The 24,795-nt window shown below is 36.4% G+C and overlaps 1 protein-coding gene across 5 annotated transcripts in view; it reads left to right on the top strand.

The window, feature by feature from the left end:
* The window catches only part of SMAD4 (SMAD family member 4), a 62,056-nt gene extending 37,486 nt beyond the window's left edge, over positions 1-24,570 (top strand). For 2 of the 5 annotated variants that reach the window (XM_058692065.1, XM_058692066.1), the window contains exons 9-12: positions 4,373-4,556; positions 5,858-6,026; positions 16,281-16,419; positions 17,906-24,570. In XM_058692065.1, the coding sequence (XP_058548048.1) occupies positions 4,373-4,556; positions 5,858-6,026; positions 16,281-16,419; positions 17,906-18,117 (704 nt within the window). In that variant the 3' untranslated portion in view covers positions 18,118-24,570. Of the gene's footprint in view, positions 1-4,372; positions 4,557-5,857; positions 6,027-7,601; positions 7,712-16,280; positions 16,420-16,892; positions 16,915-16,947; positions 17,061-17,905 lie in introns of those variants that run through there. The other 3 variants (XR_009250931.1, XM_058692067.1, XM_058692068.1) reach the window with 3 other exon arrangements.
* The last annotated feature ends 225 nt before the right edge of the window (positions 24,571-24,795 follow it).

Raw genomic sequence — 24,795 nt, 5'->3', positions numbered from 1 at the left:
TCAGATCTAAATAATAAAAGAAATAATTCATAATGAGTCTCTTGGGCACTTTAACCAAGTTTTTAACTTCTTGAATTACTTGCTGTCAGAAATTGAAGATAATGCCTTGGAGACTTATATTTCCCAGGGTAATTGAATAACATTTATTTGATAAACTGTGCTTTATAATACATTTCTCCATTATAAAAAATATTTAGCTAAGTTCTTATATTGTAAAAAAAAAAAAAATTCAGGTTGCTAACTCAGTCTTTTAAAAACCTTTTCTCTCGCCTGGGTGGCTCGGTTGGTTAAGCGTCCAACTTTGGCTCATGTCATGATCTCACAGTTTGTGGGTTTGAGCCCTACATTGGGCTCTGTGCTGACAGCTCAGAGCCTGGAGCCTGCTTTGGATTCTGTCTCCATCTGTCTCTCTCTGCCCTCCCCCCCTCCAAAGAATAAGTAAACATTAAAAAATAAATAAATAAAAACCTTTTCTCTGGCCAGTAATGAGCAGTCCATAGGCTTCATGAGACCAGCTCAACTTCACTAGTTCAGCAACAAGGAGCTAAAAGTATCAAATGAGCAAGCACATTAATAATCCCACTCCATCTTGGTAGGTGTTGTTGGGATATTAAGAATGTTCTCTCTAATTACATCCTGCTGTTAATACTAGTTTTGAGAAGCTGCAGGCTTATCACTTATATGGCATTTGATCCTTGGAGCAAAAGAGCAAAGAGAGATCTAGAAAGTCTTTTTTTTTTTTTTTTTAAGTTTATTTATTTATTTTGAAAGAGAGAGTGTGAGCACAAGCAGGGGAAGGGCAGAGAAAGAGAGAATCCTAAGTAGGCTCTGCACTGTTAGCACAGAGCTGAATGTGGGGCCTGAACTCGCAAACCATAAGATTATGACCTGAGTCAAAATCCAGAGTTGGATGCTTAACCAGGTGAGCCACCCAGGCGCCCCAGGATCTAAAAAGTCTTAATGAGTGCTTCTTATTCCTTACTCCTGTTTATTACTCAATTAGCAAATTGAGAGTGGAAAGTTTTCCACATTATATACTGTATCCCAGGACTGCCAAGTTCTCTGGAACCCTCTTAGATTACCTCTGGTTCTCTCTGTCCTCCTAGATGGTAACCTCCTTCCTCCTTTCTTAGGCCTTAATAATCTCTTAACAGATCATCGTTTTTCTTCCCTGATCAATGGTGTGCAGTTCTGATGCCAGTTTCTGTTTACTTCAAGTTTCTTAAAATACTTCTTCCCAGTAGCAGGAGATCACCTCATACTAAACCTATTCAGATATGCAGCTTTATGTAACCATCATTGCTGTGTGGTATCTGAGATAATTAGGTAAATGAAAACCTCTTTGGCAACTGGGAAATAAAATAAGGTTTAAGTGCAGTTGCAGATATTACAGTTCATGATGATAAAAGTATCTTTTTTCTTATTTAAACATGGAGATTATACAATTCTCTTTTTCTCCCGTAAATTGACTCTCATGGAAAAAGGTTGCTCACCATGGAACTTTACTTCTGGATAGTGTTCTTTAGTATGAACTAGGAAATACATGTCCTTCCGCCTTATTTTTTACTGAGCATTATAGACATTCGTGACTTCTGGGCATTGTTTGTAACAGAATTTACTGTGTGGACTGTGTAAAGACTCTTTTAAGTGCTATTACTGTTTTTTTTGCTTCCAAAACATCGGGTAGTTGTTAACTTATCTTAACACAACCTCTTTAGTTTTAGCTTCAACCAATATACCTGCCAGTTACGTTTGCTGAGGCTTTTGGTTCATAGCATAATGGAATGTTTCCTATAAAGAATAACTTCATAAATATTTCAAACTGTTTTTTTAAGAGGGGACTTCAATGTATCACTACTTTTCAAGTTTAATGATGACCAAACGTATTTAAAGAAATTTAAGTATTTGTGATGAGTTGATTTGATCTGTGTGGCAAAACATTTCAAGTTAAGTTTTTGAATCACCATCTTCATGTGGTCTGTTTTATTAATTCTTAGTTGAAAAGTACTTTCTTCCTTGACAGCATTTTTGTTTTTTTGTTTTAAATGTTTATTTTTGAAAGACAGAGAGACAGAGTGGGGGGGGGGGGAGGGGCAGGGAGAGAGAGACACACAGAATCCGAAGCAGGCTCCAGGCTCTGAGCTGAGCCCGACGTGGGGCTCAAACCCAGGAACCGCGAGATCATGACCTGAGCCGAAGTTGGACGCTCAGTCCTACTGAGCCACCTAGGCACCCCCTTGACAACATTTGAAAAGCAATTAGATACATAGATTTTACAAGATTTTTGAAAATATATTTGAAATGTCTGTCATACTTCATTTTAAGATATTTTGGGAGTTTGAGAAGATCTATTGTTTTGTCATTCCAAGTATCTTTATAGATTGTTGAAAGTTTTATTGCTGCAAATTTTAGATGAGTCAGAGTTCATAAAGGGCATTGAGAAGCGGATCGATAATTGGTTTATCAGCAGAAAGCTTTCAGGGGCACCTGGGTGGCTTAGTTGGTTGAGCATCCGACTTCGGCTCAGATCATGATCTCACAGTTCATGAGTTCAAGCCCTGCGTTGGGCTCTGTGCTGACAGCTTGGAGCCTGGAGCCTGCTTTGGATTCTGTGTCTCCCTCTCTCTGCCCCTTCCCTGCTCATGCTCTGTCTCTCTCTGTCTCTCAAAAATGAATAAATGTTAAAAAAAAATTTTTTTTTTTAAAGAAAGCTTTCATTCTCTAGTAAGTGGCAGTGGCCTTTTCCCCCTTAAATAAGTCAAATCCTTTTTTATTCCAGGGCCTTTGCATTTGCTTTCTTCTTAGTATATGTGCTGCTGAAGCGAGCACATCATTTGCTTTCTTCTTGAAGTGTTCTGTTCACAGTCTTTACATAAATACGTGGTCTTTCAAAGTTTATCTTTTCAGATAGGATGTACTCCTGCCCTCTAGCCTGAAGGATTCTTTCCAATCATCTTCTGTTCCACACCCCATTTTATTTTCTTTACAGTATTTATCATTACCTGAGTCATCTTACTCATTTATCTCCTTATTTGCCTCTGCATTTCCATGAGATTAGGGACAGTAGCGGTCCTGTTTATTGCCGTTGTATGCCATGCCTGGAATAATTTCTAGAGGGGTGCCTGGGTGGCTCAGTCAGTTAAGCGTCTGACTTCAGCTCAGGTCATGATCTCCGGTTTCGTGAGTTTGAGCCCCATGTAGGGCTCTGTGCTGACAGCCCGGAGCCTGGAGCCTGTTTCAGGTTCTGTGTCTCCCTCTTTCTCTGCCCCTCCCCTGCTTGCACTCTGTCTCTGTCTCTGTCTCTCTCAAAAATAAATAAGCATTAAAAAAAATTAGAATAAATTCCTAGATACCCTATAAATTGTTAGTTAAAGGAAAACCAAATAATTTCCATTTATGTTGTCTCTAATAATTGTATTCAAACAAAAATTAGAAATACTTGATCAACTATATTTGCAAATCAAACCAAGTAGTGCCTTTTTTCCCAATCCCATTTAAAATTATTTTAAATCATTTATCGTTGCTTAAATGAATACACTGAATACATCTTCAGAGTTAAAATTGTAGTAGTTAACATCAATTGACTTCACCAAAAACGACCTTTCAATCAAGAGACAGTTGAGAATTCCTATCCAGAGCAACTGTGTAGTGGAATGTGATTAACCTTGACTCTAGTCTGGGATGGCTGACTTGCTTATGCCCTCTCAATTAGGGATCTATACAAATATGCCATAAATTGATGTTACTTAAGAACACTTCCCTGGAATATGTCTTAGAGTCAGTGTGTTTTAAAAAAATACAAGTTAGACTATGTAGAAAATATATGCAGCCAAATGAAACACTATGATAAAATAATTTATTTTAGATTCTAATTACTTCCATTCTTTAAATTCCTAGTTGGCTGTGTCCTTTGAGGTAAGAACCAATGTCCAGATTGTAAAAATGACTACAGTTTCAAGAATGCTAGGTACTGAGCTGAAAAATGGAAGACATGGAAGTGTCTACTTTTTTTTTTTTTTAATGTTTGTTTATTTTTGAGAGAGCAAGCACAAGCAGGGGAGGGGCAGAGACACAGAGGGGGATACAGAATCCCAAGTAGGCTCAGGCTCTGAGCTGTCAGTGCAGAACCTGACACACAAACTGGGAGATCATGTCCTGAGCCGAAGTCAGGTGTTTAACCGTCTGAGCCCCCCCAGGTGCCTTGGAAGTGCCTACTTTTTAATACATTGTCATTTTCATCAAATTCTTTTGGGTGCTTTTCAAATGCCTGTCTCTTCACTTCACCCTTTCTTTTAGGAAAAGCTTTGTCTTAAGTGAAAGTGAATGCTTTGTATCTTACATGGGTAGGTGTTCTCTTGTTTATCCTCTGTAGCTCCTGAGTATTGGTGTTCCATCGCTTACTTTGAAATGGATGTTCAAGTTGGAGAGACATTTAAGGTTCCTTCAAGCTGCCCTATTGTTACTGTTGATGGATATGTGGACCCTTCTGGAGGAGATCGCTTTTGCTTGGGTCAACTCTCGAATGTCCACAGGACAGAAGCCATTGAAAGAGCAAGGTATTGTTGACTGTATAGTTATTTTAAAAATTGAACATAGTACATTGTCATTTATTCTTCAAAATTTTTTTAATGTTTATTTACTTTTTGAGAGAGAGTGGGGGGGTGGGCAGAGAGAGAGGGAGACAAGGCTCTGTGGGGCTCAAACTCAGGAGACATGAGATCACGACCTGAGCCGAAGTCGAATGCTTAACCGACTGAGCGACCCAGGCGCCCCCATTGTCATGTATTCTAAGTTCTGTTTTTCAATGTAGACTTACAAGATTTTGAATATAGACAAAAAAGTAAAGATCATCTTAAAAAGTCAGAAAATTTGTAAGCACTGCAGTATAATTGTGGATGTTTGTTATTTAAGATATAAAAAAAAGTCTTGTTTAAGTTAATGACGTTTCTATGTTTTGAATAGTAAACTAGACCTTTTGGTATCCACTTTGAAAACTAATTTTTATTTCCTCTGATCATATATTATTTCTACAAATCTGTTGAGAGGAAGTAATGTAAAATGAGGATGTTTTTGTAAATATTATTTATAATGTTGGAAAAATGATAAAGGGTAATGCTTAAGTAAATTTTGATGAACTTTCATTTTTTATGTAGTCATTAAAATGTTAATTAAAAGTTTATATATCAAATGTAAATGCTTAAGATGAAATATTATAGGAAAATATAATAGTTTTAGGCACTTTATGATCTCAACTCTTTAAGGAAGTATATATGTGCATAAGTATGTACTCATGGTTCTATCACTAGCTATGTGACTTTGGTGAATTACTCTCTAAGCTGATGCTAATAGAATTATCTGTGATGAAGAAGATAGTTTATATCTGTGCTGTTCACTGCAGTAGCCACTGCCTACATTAAAACATAGCTATTGAGCAGTTAGAATATGGTTCATATGATTAACTGAATTTTATAATTAGTTTAATTTAAATAGTCACATGTAGCTAGAAGCTGTTGACTTGGACAGTGTAACTATATGCTTTTATAAGCTTTAGTTTCAACATTTATAAAATGGGTTTAATGGTATCTACCTTACTGAATTGTAAAGGTTAAGTGAGGATTTATGTTAAGAATTCGGCAGGTAGTAAACATTATGTATATGCTCATCGTTATTTTATACGAATAAGATATTTTAAAAAAGGAAATACACAAGAATGTTAATAATGGCTTTCAGTTATGGTGTAATATAATGTCTTTTATTTAAAATTTTTTTTTAATATTGGGTGTGCAATATAATCTGAACCAAAACTTATTTTTAAATACTTATCCAAACAAAATGTGATTCCCTTTTTCTTCCTAAGGTTGCACATAGGCAAAGGTGTGCAGCTGGAATGTAAAGGTGAAGGTGATGTTTGGGTCAGGTGCCTTAGCGACCATGCAGTCTTTGTGCAGAGTTACTACTTAGACAGAGAAGCGGGCCGTGCACCTGGAGATGCTGTTCATAAGATCTACCCAAGTGCATATATAAAGGTTAGTTACAGTCTTACTCAAATATTTTAGACTTAGAAAGCTCTATTGTTAAAAGAATTGAGATGGAGGTGGGGGCAGTAGAAAAATGTCTTTTACGTATTAAACAATCAGAAGTGATATTTGCATATAAAACATATTTCCTGGGGCATTTATTGATGTTATTGCCTATTGAGTTTTATGGTTGCATTCATGCCCTATTATTTATTAATAAATTTGTTTATTAATAAATTTGTTTTACAGTAATACACAAGCTCTTGAAAATATTGAGCGAAATCTCCAAATTTGTATTCCTTTGATTTATAAAGTATGTAAAACTCAGACTCTAGAATTTTATCTTAGCCAATCTTCAGGATTGTATGGAGGGGAATTCTAAAATAAATAGCTTTTCAAATTAAGAACCTGAGAAATGAAAAATTCTTCAATACCAGGTTATTAAATGTAATTTTGTGCATTAAATGAACATTTATCTATTGTTTATTATGATATTTATTATATTGTTTTGCATATTAAGCCTGAAGTGTTTATCATTTATTACCTATTCAACCCATTTCAATTTTGGTTTATAACATAAAACACTCTTTTTGAAAGAAAGTTGGAATTAGAAAGGCTAAATATATTTTTAATTTCAGATTTTGTACAGTCATCCTAAGCATCTTCATTGTTGGCTATTGTAAATTAGTGGAATTAACTGTATAACTCATCACTTATTTCCAGGAAATTCCTGAACATACAAATAATATAGTCAAATAGTGTATACAGAAATGGAATTGCTTGTTTGCCTCACAACAACAAACCCAATATCTCATTTTCAGTTAAAGGATATAGGGATCTATATAATGAAACTTTTTTTTTATAATGAAATTTCTAAATATTATCAAGTAGAGTGAAAATAAGAAACCTTCATGTACCCCTCATCCAGCTTCAACAATTATCAGCATTCTATCAACCTTTATTGTGCTTACCACTTTACTTTTTTTTCTCCAGTAATTTAAAGCCATTTCCAAATATTCTTTCAGTTCACTCATAAAATACTCTCATACGAATTGCTAATTGATAAATATTTCTAAAAGACATAATCACAATGCTATTTATCACACCTTCTGAAATTAACAGTAATTTCCGATAATTTAACAGTAATGTTAAGTCGTGACAGTAGAGAACCATTTATAGTTTTGATCTGTTAGAACAATGGAATAGAATAGAACAATAAAATATTGAAATACATTTATTGATAGGATATTTATGATGTGGAAATGTCAGTTGTTAAACAATACATAGAATATGATCTGTTAAACATTACGTAGGATATTTGTATTCGTTTATATATATACCCACAAGTCAATGGTGTGTACAATGTCTTACCAGGAATTGTCTCTGGGAGGTGGAATTATCTTCACTTGCATTTTCCAGTTTCTTCACAAGGAATTTTAGTTATTTGTGCTTTATTGTTATTTTTAAGTGGTGTTGGATTTCCTCGTATGCTTTGCAGTCTATTTTATATTGGTTGGCAAATTTGTCTTGAGAGAATTAATTCTTTTTATTTTTTTTCCTCCCTGTTATTGCTTCTCCCTATAGGGCAGTTTTGCCTTAGTCTGGCACCCTGGGATCCACATCTCAGAACCAATTCTTATATTTAGGAGGTAGAGGAATTTTGTCCCATGAGGAAATTGAGTTCCAATCCCCAGGTATGCTCAGGGCCTAATTCCTATTGCATAGGTTTCTGTTGCTTATCTCTGCCATGGGCAAGAATTTTATTCCTAGGTGCATTTCTGAATTAGCTGTCAGAGTATTTTACCAGCACTTGGTTTATGGGCAAGTGCCCAGTTGTAGACCTCAGAGAGCCTGGCTATTGTATCTTTCCTTATTATTCTAAGAAGTTAAATTACTAACCTCTACACCTTCTTTTTTTGATCTTGGTACCCAAGTACCTCCTGTCTTTGGTCCCTGCTCTCCACTGTAGATTTTGTTTATCCATCATCAGTTGATGGACACATGGATTATTTCCATTTTTTGGCTATTGCGAATAATGTTGCTCTGAACATTCACATACAGGTTTTTAGGTAGATGTATGTTTTCAGTTTCTTGGATATATACCTAGGAGTAGAATTGCTGGATTATAAGGTAACTATGTTCAGCGTTTTTGGATGGATTGACAGACTATTTCCCAAGTTGCCATGCCATCTTACATTTCCATCAGCAATGTATATATGAGAGTTTTAATTTCTCTGTATTCTCATCAACACTTGTTATCTATTTTAGCCATCTTAGTGGATGTGAAGTAGTATCTCATTGTGGTTTTGATTTGCCCTAATTGATAATAATATTGAACATCTTTTCATGTGTTTATTGGCCATTTGTATATCTTCTCTGGAGAAATATCTATTCAGATCTTTTGCCCATTTTTAAATTGGGTTCTTTGTCATTTTGTTACTGGGTTATAAGAGTTCTTTATATATTTTGGGTATCAGTCCCTTATAAGATACATGTTTTGTGTATATTTTCTTCAATTCTTTGGCTTGTTCTTCATTTCACTTTCTTGGTGATATGACTTGCAGCATGAAAGGTTTTAATTTTGATGTAGTTCAACTTATCTATTCTTTGGTAGCTTTTGCCTTCAGCGTCTTATCTAAGAAACTATTACCTAATCCAAAGTCATGAAGATTTACTTCTATGTTTTCTTCTAAGTATTTTATAGTTTTAGCTCTTTATTTTAGGTCTGTGCTCCATTTTGAGTTAATTTGTGTTTATGGTATAAGGAAGGGATCCAGCTTTATTCTTTTGAATTGGAATATCCAGTTCTGGCAACCATTTGTTGAAAAGACTGTGTTTTCTCTTATGAATTATCTTGACACCTTTGGTGAAATTCAGTTGACCTTGAACGTAAAGGCTTATTTCTGTGCTATATCTGTGTTTATATACATATATACATACATATATATATATATACACACACACACACACACACAATTATACATATGTACATATATATACATACATATATGTATATATGTGTATACACACACACATATATATACATATATACACATACATATATATATATATGTATATGTACATACACACACACACACACACACACACACACACGTATATAATCCTTATGACAGTACTACTCTGACTTGATTACTCTAGCTTTGTGGTAAGTTTTGAAGTTAGGAAGTATGAGTTTTTCAACTTTGTCCTTTCTCAGGATTGACTATTGACCACTCTTTGTATTTCTATATGAATTTTATGATTGGCTTAAGGGATATATATCTTTAATAATTGTTCTACCCTTTGTATGTGCTTATAGCAGAGAGAAAAAAGTGTTCATGTATACTTACTCATCCATCTTGACTTGGAAATCTCTGGGTTACTTGAATAATTTGCAGCAAATGGACAGGGAACTATGTGTTGATTATATACTATGTGTCAGACAAGAATTATGAATTTATTTGATATAGGGTCATTTTAAAACATTTGAGCTTAAAAAAAATGTAGACTCCTACAATTAAAGTAATTTTTTTTAGGATTGTCAAATAAGTGTAACATCTCTATTTTAGTACAAATGGCTCTTGAAAAGCTCCTAAGGTATGAGATATATCATCACTTGATAAACCACTGTCAATGGATAGATATTCAAAGTAATCTAAGGCTTTTGCTGTGAACAATAAATAACAGTCTTGTGGGACATTTTAGTGGAGTAAAAAACAATATCCTGTTTTTATCATATTAACTGTTTAAGATTTTAAAAGAATGATTTCTGTTTACCAAGCATATTATTGTTCTTCAAAAGAATCTTATTAACTAGAAAGAAGGACATACAAATATACCCTAAGTCTAACTATTGGCATGTTCTTAATTTACTAATTTTTTAGGCAGTGATAACTAGAGGATCTGTATAATGCTGTTTAGATTTATTGATTCTCACCAGAGATGATATTACTGGGGTCAGTTATATGCAAATAACATGAACCTCTGGAAGGAGGACCCACACATTGGGAATACACCTCTCCCTATCCCGCCAAACATGCATACACACACACAAACACATTTTTCTCTTTTTAATTAAAATGAGGAAAACATGAGTTTGGAGAGCCATTCTTTCATTTTATAAATCAAGAAGCTAGAGCTAAATTGTGAAGTTTCTTTTCTCCTAAGATGTTGATTTTTTCCCCCTTCATCTTTCATGACATTATAGTCATCTTTCATTCATGAAAATCTGATGTAATGAAATGTCGTTTTACAAGGTTTAAATGAAGCAAATGTTTGAGTTCTAAGTGGCCTTGTTGTTTTGCTCTCAAAAGTAAGATGTTTTGTTTTGTTTTGTTTCGTTTTGTTTTGTTTTTGAGAGGGAGCACATGTGCGGGAAGAACGAGGGGGGTAAGGGGAACGGAAGAGGGAGAGAGAATCTTAAGCAGGCTCCACACCCAGCACCAGGCTTAATCCCACTATCTGGGCAGTCAGGTTTTTTAATAGCTTTATTAAATAGCTATTTTAAGATATTAAGATAATATCTTAATAAATAGCTTTATTAAGATATTGAGATATAATTCACATACCATGTAATTCATCCATTTAAATTGTACAGTTCAGTGATTTTTAAAAATATATCCACATAGTTATGCAGCCATCATCACAATCAATTTTTGAGCATTTTCATCAGTCTAGAAAGAAGCCCTGTACCCTTTAGTTATCATTTCTCAATCCCCCATTTCTCTCAGCCCTAAACAACCATTAATTTACTTTCTCTATAGATTTGCCTATTCAGAACATTTTGTATAAATGAATTCGAATAGTGTGGTCTTCTGTGACTTCTTTCTGTCTTTTTTTAAAACGTTTATTTTGAGAGAGAGAAAGCATGCATGCATGAGCAGGGGAGAGGCAGAGAGAGAGGGGGAGAGAGAGAATCCCAAGTAGGCTCTGCACTGTCAGCACAGAGCCTGACGCACATCTCAGTGTCACGAATTGTGAGATTATGACCTGAGCTGAAATTAAGAGTTGGACATTTAATCCACTGAGCCACCCAAGCACCTTTTCTGTGACTGCTTTCATTAGATATAATGTTTCAAGCTTCATCCTCATAGCAGACATGTGTAGTTCATTCATTTTATGGCAGAATAATATTCCATATACCACATCTTATTTATCCATTCTTCAGTTGATGGATATAGGAGTTTCCATTTTTTGGCTATATTATGAATAATACTACTACAAACATTAGTGTACAAGGTCTTATGTGAATGTATGTCCTCATTTCTCTTGGGTATATACCTAAGAGAGGTATTGCGGGATCATTAGGTAACTCTGCGTAACATTTTGAGGGACTCCCAAACTGTTTTCCAGAGTGACTTAAACTGTTTTACATTCTGATCAGCAGTGTGGGAAGCTTTCAATTTCTCCACAGTCTCATCAACACTTATTATCTATCTTTTGTATTTTAGCCATCCTAATGGGTGTAGAGTGTTATCTCATTGTGATGGTTATTGATTTGCATTTCCCTGATGATGTTGAGTCAGGTTTGGTTTTGAACACATAAATGCTAGGGGAGGCTTCTAAACCATAGGTAGGCTAGGTTGAAGATTATTATGATCCCCACTTACGTTGATTTCCCAATTACGATGTATTGTGATTCTTACCTCCAGATCAGGTAACTTAGCAAATTTTTAATGAAGTCTTATGTTCACATGCCCAATATACAACACAATTCCCTTTCTCTTTCTGGGTTGCTATTTCTTGGTGTTGATTCTAACTGAGAGTGTTGTAATTAAGCCTTATGATAGAAAAATGTCAAAATTTGACTCCTGGTTGAAAGTATTCTGAAGATGTTGACATTGAGCTTTAAGTAATAGGTAATAAATTTATATGAGAGTAACCACAGGAAGCATGCTTAAATAAATGGAAGGAAGGGAGTTGATTAGGTCAGCAGTGGTGATCAGAAATATCTTCTGGATCTGAGCCCAAAAGGATATTTAAACTCTGATTCCTCTGAATTGTCTTTATTAATAACTCCGATTCTGAAAGGAAGGTGGTCACATTTCAATGGTAGCCTTAATTTTAGCATCCAGTAGAACAGATAAAATCTGTTACAGTTTAGTGGATCAGATACAGTAGTAGAGAGGCAACCCAGGTTTTAGTTAGGTTTCAGTTACTGGCAGTATAGCCAGTAATTAGAAGTGTTCTGGTTTGAGTCCTTTAATTACATAAATCTACTCTGGAAGGATTTGCTGAAGTGCTGAATAAATAATTTCTACATCTGCAGATAAAAGTGATAATATTATAAAATTTCATTTTTTGTGGTTACCTATAATAATGTGTAGCTGGTGTTAGCATAGATTTAGGCTAAGACATTCATAATTGTGATTGTTTACAACATTGTAAGGAACTGTGTGTGAAGATCTTTTGGCTATTTTTAATGATTCATGATGGGGGTGAGGGTACATTGAGAGCATATTTGAACCCTAGGAATTTATAAGGTATATTCCCTGCTCCTGGACAGTAAGACTATATAGGTACCATACTTGGTTAATGATGTTTTAAAAAAATTTTTTTTTGGTTGTAAAGAGTGAAGTGTAAAACACAAAACTATGAAACTCCTAGAAGAGAACATCAGAGAAAATGTAGATGACCTTGGGTGTGGTGGTGACTTTAGGTATGACACCAGAAGTGCCCCATGAAAAACAATTGATAGGTTGCACTTCATTAAAATTAAAAACTGTGAAAGTTTGTCAAGCAAATGAGAAGATAAGTCACAGACTGGGAGAAAATATTTACAAAAGACACATCTGATAAAGGATTGTTATCTAAAATGTAGAAAACTTTTAAAACTCAGCAATAAGAAAACAACCTGATTTTTTGAATGTGCAGGGGGTGCCTGGGTAGGCTCAGTCAGTGAAGCATCCGACTCTTGATACTGGCTCAGGTCGTGATCTCATGGTTGGTGAGTTTTAGCCCCGCATTGCCGCAGAGCCTGCTTGGGATTTTCTCTCTCCCTCTCTCTCTGCCCCTCCCCCACTTGAGTGGGTTCTCTCTCTCTTTCTCCCTCCCTCCCTCTCCCCCTCCCTCTCTCCCTCCCTCCCCCCCCTCCTCAAAATAAATATTTTAAAAAATGTGTAGGGGTGCCTGGGTGGCTCAGTTGGCTGAGCATCCGACTTCAGCTCAGGTCATGATCTTGTGGTTCGTGGGTTTGAACCCCACATCGGGCTCTGTGCTGACAGCTCGGAGCCTGGAGCCTGCTTTGGATTCTGTGTCTCCCTCTCTCTCTGCCCTCCCCCCACACTCGTGCTCTGCCCCCTCCCTTCAAAAATAAATAAACATTAAAAATGTTTTTAATATGTAAAAGACATGAATAAATGCCTCACTGAAGAAGATATACAGATAGCATATGTATATCATATATATATATGTATATATGTATATACATGTATGTATATCATATATATATGTCATATATATGATATGTATACCATATATATGTTCCCTATATTTTATTAGGGAATTGCAAATTAAAACAATGAGATACCATTATATACCTAGTGGAATGGCCAAAATCTAAAATGCTGACAACCCCAAATGCTAACAAGGATGTGGAGCAACAGGAACTCGCATTTATTGCTGGTGGGAATGCAAAATGGTACAGCCACTCTGGAAGACAGTTGGTAGTTTCTTACATAGTTAAACATACTCTTACCATATCATCCAACAGTCAGGGTCCTTGGTGTTTACCCAAGTAAATTAAAAACGTATGCCCACACGGAAACCTGCACTGGGATGTTTATAGCAGCTTTAATAATTTAATAATTTACTAATTTAATAATTGCCCAAACTTGGAAGCAACCAAGATATTCTTCAGTAGGTGAATGGATAAACTGTGGTACATTCACACAATGGAATATCGTTCAGCCCTAAGAAAACATGAGCTATCAAGCCATGAGAAGACATATAGGAATCTTATATGCATATTACTTAGTGAAAGAAGTCAATATGAAAAGGCTACATACTCTGTGATTCTAACTACATGACATTCTGGGAAGGTCAGAACTATGGAGACAGTAAGAAGATCAGTGGTTTCCAGGGATGAGCAAGGAGGGAAGGATAAATAGAGCACAGAGGATTTGTAGGGCATTCACACTACTCTGTATGGTACTCAGGTGTTGGATATATGTCATCATACATTTGTCCAGTCCCATTAAAATGTACAAAATCAAGAGTGAAACCTTAAGTAAACTATGACTTTGGTAGGTTTATTGACTGTAACAAATGTACCACTGTGCTGGAGGAGGTTGTACTTGAGTAGTACTTGAGTAGGGACAGGCAACTCTCTTTACTTTCTGCTCATTTTAGCATGAACCTAAAACGGCTCTAAAATAAAAAGTTTTATTAATTTCTTTCTTAAAAAAAAAAGTGGTTGTAGAGCTATTTGGCTTTTCAAATATTTGAGTTCCTGCTTTGTGCTGTGCTGCATAATGTCTTCTGAGAGGTCATAGCCCAGTGGAAAAGTTCAGAATCTAATGGACTCTTCAGAAATCTTGAAAAAACAGCGGTTTCTGTTCTGGGCATAGTGGAATTTCTCATTTTCAGACCTAACTCTGCCATGCTTTCTGTCCTGAAGTCTTTCGGAACTTATAGTTTGGCCGGATATTACATACCTATATATTTGACAAATTCATACCTCTTCAGAAAATGAGATAGTTTAAGTTTTGTCCTTTATTGGTGCCAGAAGATAGGCATTGAATAGAGAAGTAAGTAAATAGAAATGTGATTTGCTATTTTGAGAGGATTGTTGTGTTTATTGTTCGTGTGTGTTCTTATTTTTTAGTACCAGATACCATGATTAAAGACAATCATAATTTCTTTTTTAGGCATCTGAAAATTGGTGGTTTGGGCTCTAAACCTGTTGTTTATCTGAGAAAGTCATATGTTATGCATTATTTGATCTTTTCTTTTCTTGCTAAGGATAATTATGCTTGCTCATATTTGGGTTTTGTGCATACTAAGAGGACTTTTTAAAAATTTAATTTACTCTGAATAAGGAATATAATCACATGGTTCTGAAATTAAAGTTTGCATTGAACAGCCTGTTTCTACTCTGTCCTTGTCTTCCTTTCCCACAGCTTCTGTAGATGACCACTCTGTTTGCTGATTGTTCAGTGCTTTTTTTAAAAGCAAATATAAGCAAATACATTATTTTAGGAGGTTGGTTTTTTACTAGAAAGATGATACGGCTTATCATTCATAATCTCTTGCTTACTTAAAGAGCAAGCATGTCAGTACTTTCATAAGGATTAAGGGTAAAAGTGGCAATCCCCATAACCAACCCTTGGTGTGGCTGATAAACCACCCGGAGTACTTAGGAACTCCTTAACTCATCCTGAAAGGTAAATGGTGCAGGGGAGGCCAGAACCAAAATATTAGGTAACATTTATTGATGTTACATTGAGCTTAATGTATATTATGCCAAGTTTACAAACTCTATGAAAAAGCATGTACACTTAGCATTCCCATTTTATAGATAAGTTGAGACTCTAGAGAGGTTAAGAAATTTAATTTAGCCCATGTAATTAATTAGTGACAGAATTCAAAGCTGAACTTTTTTTTAAATGATGAGCATTATCAAACATACAGAAAAGTAGAGAAAAAGTAGTTTAATGAAATCCTGTGTACCCATCACTGAGATTCAGTTGTTGTTAACATTTTACATTTGCTTGAGCTGTCGTTTTTTCCTTTATTTCTTAAGTATTTTGAAACAAGTCCTGAATGTTATGTGAATTTGCTCCTGTGTACTAAAGCATACATCTCTAAAAAATATAGATTCTTTCTTAAATTGCGACAGTGCCATTTATTACACACCTCCAAGTAGCTAGAATGGTAAAGAAGTTGGCCCTGTGACCAAGGCCATCAATCAATTCAGCCTAAAGAGAACTCTCAGCAGTTTGGTTACGAAAGGGTGGTTTATTTTATGCAAGTGGTGGTTGTTCACAAGGACAATGTGACTGACCCTTGCTGAGCTAGATAAAGGCTGGAGAGGCCGGTGGCAGCCCAAGCCCTGCTGATAGTGAAGTGTACCTTTAGGCTGAGTTCCAGTCCCCTTCTCTAACCACCAGCTGTAATCGACATAAAAACTTAGGTTTTTAAATTAATTATTCTGAGAGCTAAATGAAGCTATGAGCTTTAAATAGATTTTGCATTGGCTTTTGATGTGTGGTAGAATCTCTTCTGATGGACTCATAGCATTGAACTTGCACTTTTTGTTTAAAGGTCTTTGATTTGCGTCAGTGTCATCGGCAGATGCAGCAGCAGGCGGCCACTGCTCAAGCTGCAGCCGCTGCGCAGGCCGCCGCCGTGGCAGGAAACATCCCTGGCCCTGGATCAGTAGGTGGAATAGCTCCAGCTATCAGTAAGTATGCTTTTGATACTTTGTTGTCAAGTGGAGTAGTTGGCACTTTATCTTGATTCACTCAGCTGATTAGTTACTTCAGGCAATAATGGAAACTAAAGTGTTCTTTTACTGGGATGATAACATTTTTGAATTAGTAAAAAACTGTTTTTCTGTAATAGTTGTCCTTTGTCTAGGACACTGTCTTCATTCTTTTTGTATCAAAAAGGGAGTATGGGATAAAGGAGAAAGGGGGTTATTGTTAGATTATATTGATCAATCTCCTGTTTTTTTGTTGATGCTTTTAATTCCTGCCTCACCAGCAAGGGTGGGTTGTAATCACCAATGTGCTTGGCTTTATTCTAGAAGGAGAGCATATTTCAAGTTCAGAATTAGGTACCTCTCCAAATTTTTTTTTAAGTATGCTAAGCATGGAGAGAAAACTTACGTAAGGGTGGTATTTTGATAACTTGTAGACTTTTTTTTAATTTTAGGGTAAAATTGAACTGTGTGCCAGGTTTCACACTGATGGGGAATTTTTTACTGCAGAGTTAAACTCCTGACTATAGACTTTTATGATGGAAACACGTGGCACCCATCTTCCACGTCTGAAGGCATAACTAGTGATTCATTCAACCCCTGTTCTTAACCTCTTCAGTGTGGTAAGCAAATCACACTGGCTAAGAAACTGCAGCGGCCCTGCAGGTTTCTGTACAGCACATGCAGACTCCTCCCACTAGTTTCACTGTGATATTGATGAATGGAGACTGACTATATGACTGTATGTTCTGACTGGAAAATTAGATGCAGAATCTCCTTTGTGACTTATGTTCAGGAGTTTACAGTGTAGAGGTAGATGAGGCATATTCCCTTAGAGAATTTGACTTTTTAAAAAATTTGAGCACCTAAACCATTAATTTGCTAGTGTTGATGTTATAAACATGCTTTTACTAAAGAGGCCAGAATTATTATTAAATTTCTCATTCTTATCTACTGCCCCCATTGAGTAATTGCACGGTACCTCTGTTACACTGTGAAATTGAGAGACAGACATCATCTGGGTCATCCAAGAAGTCTTAGTGGAACCAGGACTATTAACTGTCTCGTTATTAGTCATGTCTTTCATTGAACCAGGCTGTTTAGACAGACAGTAAGGTTCTTAGAACCAACCTGTGGACATGTGCTACCTCTTAAAAACAAGTTATTTTTTCACCTTCACCTCTCCTTCTAAAGAGAAAAATAGGTGGGGTGTTGGTGGATTGTGGTAATTTACTTTATAATTGCTGGTAGCTAGAAGACTCCTGTGGAATGTGAATTGTCTTAACCAAAAGTTTTCAGTCCCTGTTGATAAAGCGTAGATCTACACTTAACTTCTTGGCACTTTGACAGAGAAGTTATATGCTGGGGAGAATGAAGTAAAGAAAGCTGGTCACTTTATTGATAAGGTGTAGGGAGGATGGAAGAGATCAGCCTGTCCCTCTGACGTCTTCCAAATCTTTTCTGTTAGGTTTGTCAGCCGCTGCCGGCATTGGTGTCGATGACCTTCGCCGTTTGTGCATACTCAGGATGAGTTTTGTGAAGGGCTGGGGACCGGATTACCCAAGACAGAGCATCAAAGAAACGCCTTGCTGGATCGAGATTCACTTACACCGGGCCCTCCAGCTCTTAGATGAAGTGCTTCATACCATGCCGATTGCTGACCCACAGCCTTTAGACTGAGGTCTTTCACTGTTGGGGCCCTTAACATTGTCAGGATGGTGGACTATAAAATACAATCCTGTTTATAATCTGAAGATATATTTCACTTTTGTTCTGCTTTTTTCATAAAGGGTTGAAAAGTGTGTTTGCTGCCTTGCTCCTAGCAGACAGAAACTGGATTAAAACAATTTTTTTTCCTACTTAGAACTTTTCAGGCATGGCTCAGAGCTTGAAGATCAGGAAAAACACATTCTTATTAAATCTTTACCAGTTATGTATGAAGGAATCATTCCAGTGCTGGAAAATTTAGCCCTTTAAAATGTCTTAGAGCCTTTTATATGCAGAACATTGATACATGTGTTATTCTACAGAATAAATTCAATATTGCTGATTTTACAGGAGAGAAGTTCTCAAAGTTAATTCACCTATGTTATTTTGTGTGCAAGTTGTTATTATTGAACATACTTTACTCCAAAATATTGTGCCATGTGGGTGAGTTAATTTTACCAAGAGCAACTTCACTCTGTGTTTAAAAAATAAGATAGTAATGTATTATATAACCTTTTATCCAAAATATTTTTTTGCAAGTTAAAACGAGTGAAGACGATTTCAATTCAGATGGTCTTGCAACTTCAGTTTTATTTTTGCCAAGGCAAAACACTAATCTGTGTGTATACTGGGAATTCCTTAAAATCACCCACAAAAATACACCATTTAAAATTTACACTTGTTATCCCTGTTCAGGGTAACTATTTGTCAAGAAATATTCTTTTGCCCTGTTATACAGTAGATATATTCTTTTATATTTCTAGGCACAAGGTGGTCACTGCGGAGCCTAGAAGAGGAATTTCTTTCCTTCATTAATTCATAAGGAAAGGTTTTGTATTTTTAAAAACACTAAAGGCAGTGTCACTTCACCTAATATCTCACCATTCTGCAAAAGTGGCAATGCTTAAACTAAGTGAGTATTTTGGAAACTGCTAAATTCTATGTTAAATACTGTGCAGAATAATGGAAACATTACAGTTCATAATAGCTAGTTTGGATATTTTTGTACTTGATTTGATGTGTGACTTTTTTTTTTTCGTATACTGTTTAAATCATGTATGTTTTGACATTGTTTAATATTCAGTTTTTGTATCTTGGGGCAAGACTGCAAACTTTTTTATACCTTTTGGTTATTCTAAGCCCTTTGCCATCAATGATCATATTAATTGGCAGTGACTTTGTATAGAGAATTTAAGTAGAAAAGTTGCAAATGTATTGACTGTACCACAGACACAATATGTATGCTTTTTACTTAGCTAGTAGCCTAAATAAAACCGAATCTCAACATACAAAGTTGAATTCTAGGTTTGATTTTTAAGTTTTGTTTTCTTTTGCACTTTTGAGTTGAACCTCAGAAGCAAGATACCTTCTACTAAATGACAGGCAACAGCCAGTGCTATTGGACAGCTTTGGTTTCCCTCACACTCTGCCAGGACTTCCCCACGGACATTATGTATCGAGTGTAGAGTTGGTTGGGGTTTTTTTGTTTTGTTTTGTTTTATTTTGTTTTAGCTTTTATTTTACTGTAGCAAAATAGGCCTGATTGTCTACAAGGTAAATAGATTGTCTACAGGATAAAATAGTGTGAAATAAAACCAAGGATTATCTTTCAGATGCTTTTATGTTTTGCTTGGAGGGCCTTCTTAGGTGTAATAAGATTCTTGAAGGTGTGTTACAAGTATGAGATTTGAGAAACACTTAGAATAGTCATCCTTAAATGACTTAAACGAGTAAGTCTTCTGCTTCCTTGCTCAGAAGGTCGTCTTCGTAAGATCATCCTAGGAGAACCACTGAGTTTGCTTATTGTGATTTAAACATAGATCTGGATCCAAGCTACATTTTTTGTTTTGTTTTGTTTTAAAATATTTTCTCTGCCAAGCTCATTTGAACTCTTGAGTACTTACGGATACTTTTGTTAAAGACCAAATTTTAATCTGTAAAAGTTTGGTGATTTAAGTTTTATTGGCAGATTTTTTAAAAAAAGATCTTCATTCTCTAGAAATTGCTGACTTTAGGTCCATTTTACTGTGAATGAAGAATAGGAGTGATGAGAGATTTTTTAAATCCAGATTATTTGATTAGGATCATTTGATTAGCATGCTGTGATATAATCCGTTGCCTCCTTTTCTCCTTTAAGGAAGGTTTTCCTGTTTAATCGTCTGGGGAAAGTGTGTGGAAATATTTGCTAAAAAAGTCTTTCTTTGAGGCCAAGCCACCTGTCTTGGTTTCTTTCTACTAAGAGCCATAATGTTAACTACCAGTATGTAGCATTACTTCTAGTTGTTAATTGCTTTATGTTTGTACCTAGATTCAGTCTTATGCTTCTGAGAAAACATCTAGTATGTTCATGATCAGTTATTTTTGAGAGCTTAGTTGTTAAACAGTATTTCCATTTCTTAGAGATAGTCATCTTTGATGAGTAAGACTCAAGAATCACTAGGTTTAAAATTTTATGGCTACTTTAGGGTAGAATAGTTTCTGCAGTTCTCAGACTCTGATTATTTTGAGGATATGGTTCCGGGTAGATTTTCTCCAGCTATTTCATATCTCAAAATGTTGAACTTCAGTGCAAGCTGAATTGAGAGTTGAACCAAGTACCCTTCTAATCCAGTATGAGGCCATTCCACTTTGGTCCAGTGCCTTTCAGTGCGTTATCAAAGGGAATCCTAAAATGGTGTTGCCTTTATTTTCCAGGGAGTAGATTCTTTTGAGGGATATGCCCTATCTCATTTTTTATAGTGTGCTACCCCTGGTATACAAAGATAATGATAATAAATCACTGCCATAGAACCTTGTTTTTTTAGAAACACTGCTCATTTGTATCGACCTACCCACCAAATAGGTCTCTTGTCCCATCCTTCCTGTAGTCATTGTAGGTTCACAGGTTGGGTGGTCTAGTTTAAGGATTACCATCCTCGAATTATCCAAGGAAACTGAATACATGTTAGCTGTGTTGTATTTCAAAGTTAAAAATCCATTTTTGTGGGGGAAGGGTGTGGTATAAAGGGGGGTATTTGTAATAGAAATTTTGAAGGTAAAATAAAATATCCTGTCTTCCAGATGGTAAACATCTTACTTTTACAAGTTTATTGCAGGTATCTTTTTGACTATGCCCATCTGGAAAAGGGAAATTTTACATTGTCCCATGGTGCTCCTCATGCATATATGGAGGTTAAGGAATATAAGGTGAAATATTTCTACTTGTGGTTTGGTGGTAACTGGTTAATAGTTACTCACTAGCTATTATGCAAAATTAGATTAGTTCAGATCTTTTTTAGAGCCTTTTGGAAGAAGCAGTTTTATTCTGACTAGGGCAGAATCCTTTTTGGTGATAGTTTCTATAGTTCTCCTCATCATTAAGTCATTTTACTGGCATTTTATTCAACGCTAGCAGATTGGGAAGATGATGAATTTTAGGTTACTGAGGTAAATGAGTATATGAAAGCAGTTATCTGCAAAATCACTTAATTTTTTTGTAGAGGGGGCTTGGCTAAGACTAGCAGATAATAGCATGAAGAAATGCTGTTTTTTTCTTCCAGTTTTCAAAACTCCTTACTACACTATTTTGCTTGATCTTTATAGTAACTCTGTGAGAGGGGGTTAGAGGGAAGGAAATGCTTTTTTTTTCTTTCTAAAGGCAGACCTCATCTTGTCACAGGTAGCTCTCTGTGAATAGTTGCCTAAATTCTGCTTTGCAAAGATTACAGAAAAGAGGCTCTGAGAATCTTTTGTGCAAGCCTTTCCATTTTTTTCTGACAACTAGGTAACTTCTCCCAGGATGGATCAGGAAGGATGTATATGGTTAGTGGCCGCATTCACAGAAGCATCCTCGGCTTGGCCTTGTCCCTAAGCACTTGTGCCAGTGCTTCCAGCTGTTGATCTTGTTTATCTGCTGTCACTGTGGAATGGAATTTTCTGCATTACCCAGACTTGCCTTATTTAAGCAGTAAGCCTTTTTATTTTAGCCATTTTGGGGATGGAGTTATTAATGTGTATATCAGAGAACATACTAGACACAGTGTTTTTTTGTGTGTACCAACCTGTCTTTGGATGTCAGGGGCTGCTAAGGTTTTGCAGACTGCTATGGTTTTGAATGTTTACCTTTTTTTCTTTTTTACACAGTACCTTTCAGTATCCTCCCTTTCTGAGAGGTCACTTCGTGTGTAGCTCCCCTTGTAGTTTCTTCTTCGCTTTCTGATTCGTTTTTCCAACTGCTTGGGCAAGAAACCCAGATAACCAGACTTAGAACTACCTTTAAAACACAAGGACAAATTGGGACAGGTCCCAAGAAACTTTCCTGTAAAGTATTGAAAAGGCCTTCAGTGCTTTGGTGTCTGACATCTGTTTGACTGCTTAGAATGTTTCCTGATTCTTTGCTGAGTTCAGGTAGTTGAAATAGGGAGAAGTGGGTCAGATTCATATTTTCCGCCTTTGAAAGATTTTGAAAGATTTTGTTGCTTCCATCTCAGTGCTGCTCGTACAAAAACTGGGGTTACAGGGGTTACTAAATTATCATCAGTAGTCAGAGGCATGCCTTGCCTAGAGGATACCAGCAAAAAAAAAAAAAAAAAAAAAAATCCTAAATGAACAACAAAAAACAAACCTTAGGAAATGAGAGGGTTGTTTTTGTTTTGTTTTGGTGTCCCCTTTTGGGTCCTATCTTGGGGCTTTCCTTCTCTACAGATATTTTTGACCTATAGGTGCCTTTATGAGAATTGAGGGTCTGATATCCTGCCCCAAGGAGTAGCTAAAGTAATTGCTAATGTTTTCAGGGATTTTAACATCAGACTTGAATGAATGAATGAAGCATTTTCCTCCCTGCCCCCTCTCCCTCCCACCCTCCTTCTCTCCCTCCCTCCCTCCCTCCCTCCCTCCCTCCCTCTCTCCCTCTGTCTTTCTTTCATAGGAAGGACTGAGGTGAAGACAATCATTTCTGTCTATTGATGTGGATAGTTTTCAGTGTATTTAAGATGCTTTCACAATAAGTCTCAGAGCCCATGTTCTTATTCAGCCTAAAACTGGTGGCTCTGGGCTGGCACCAGGTACACTCTGGTTTGCACTCTGCCACTGATTTGATGTATGACCTTGAGCAGGTCATTTCCCTTCTCTGGGCCTCAGTTGCCTCATCTGTAAAATGAGGGAGTTGGACTAGATGTGTTCTAGCTCCGAAATTTAAGTGACCTTGCCTACCTCGCAGCAGTTTTTGATTTCTTCCTTAGTTTTGCTCTGCTGTTTGAAGGGGCTTTTTACTTATTTCCATGTTATTCAAATAAGATTAGGCTTGATATTTTATTACTATTCTCCAATGGACAAGAAGTTACATAGTATGTCCTTGAGACTTAAATTTAACCAAAGGCCTAGCACCACCTTGCAATAAATACTTAGAAAAAGAAAAAAAAAAAAAAAAACTGAGAGGAGGGGAAAAGCCTTCATTCTCTTTTCCCATCATCTAGATTAAAGATTTCTTAAGGCTTTTTTTTTTGAGTCATGGCATTCTACCTTTTGGGCTGGTGTGTGTGTGACAGCATCCTCTTAATGCTGTGTGCTGGTGATTTTTTTTCAACTAAAATGAAATTGAAAACTTATGTAAATGCCTAATGATATTAGAGGTCATTACTTCTGGTCTTTGGTTTCTTATCTCTTTTATAAGTTGAAAACAGGGGAATTCCTCTGAACCACATCAATTAAAATGGTTCATATGATAGAAGAAAACCATACCAGTGGATGATCATTCACTTTATTCTTGGCTCTTGTTGGGTCCATTTTGATTAGAATACTTTTGGGTGGAGCATTCCTTTCAGAGTACTTTTCTGGCCCATTCTTAGATGAGTATCATTAATGAACTTGTCTTTTTCAAGGACCTTGAGGACCTTCCTTGGGGGTGGGTTAAGGGTGGGGGGTTGGGGAGTCCTGGTAGAGGCCAGCTCTGTGATAGCTGGAGAGGAAGGGATGAAACCAACTGCTGTTGCTATGGCTGCTTGTCATTGATAGAAGGACTCATGGGCTTGGATTGGTTGAAAGGCTAAACATGGAGTTGACAGACTTCCTCCACATATTGGGTTCTGGCCAATGCCTTGGACATGTGATTTAAGGGAAAAGTATGAATGCTTGTAGATGATAAAAACCTGGTGGGCTGCTGAACCATTGGAGGAAGTGACTGGGGGGGTGGGGACTTATTTGGTCATGGTATTTCCCAACTCTGTCTCCTCCCCTAAAATCAGAGGAATGCAGCTATGCCAAAACCCAGAGAAGAGCCACACTTAGCTTCTGCTTTTGGGAAAACTGGTCAGCTAAAGCTCCGGTAGTTCCTTTGTGGCTTTCTGTATACTTTTGCCTGGTTGAAGTCTGTGGCTAAGAAATAGTTGAACCTTTCCTGAGAACTCTGTAACAAAGTATGTTTTTGATTAAAAGAGAAAGCCAATTAAATCATTATGTGCTCATTCTTTTTCTTAAGCTTGTGGATGTCTTGAATCTGAAAAGAGTTCCTGATCACTTAGAGAATTCTCAAACTTGAGGACAACAGTTTGCCTTCGCTGCTTTGTGACCGTTGAAATGGAAAATACAGCATTTCAGATATGCCCACGGAAGAACAGTCCCCATTCTCTTCTCATTTCTAAAAGGCGAGGGTGGAGAGATGGCAGTAGAAGAGGT

Source organism: Neofelis nebulosa, chromosome 11, assembly GCF_028018385.1.
Source record: "Neofelis nebulosa isolate mNeoNeb1 chromosome 11, mNeoNeb1.pri, whole genome shotgun sequence".
Classification (NCBI taxonomy): Eukaryota; Metazoa; Chordata; class Mammalia; order Carnivora; family Felidae; genus Neofelis; species Neofelis nebulosa.
Note: the sequence above shows the minus strand (reverse complement) of the source record. Positions and strands in the feature narration are given on the sequence as shown.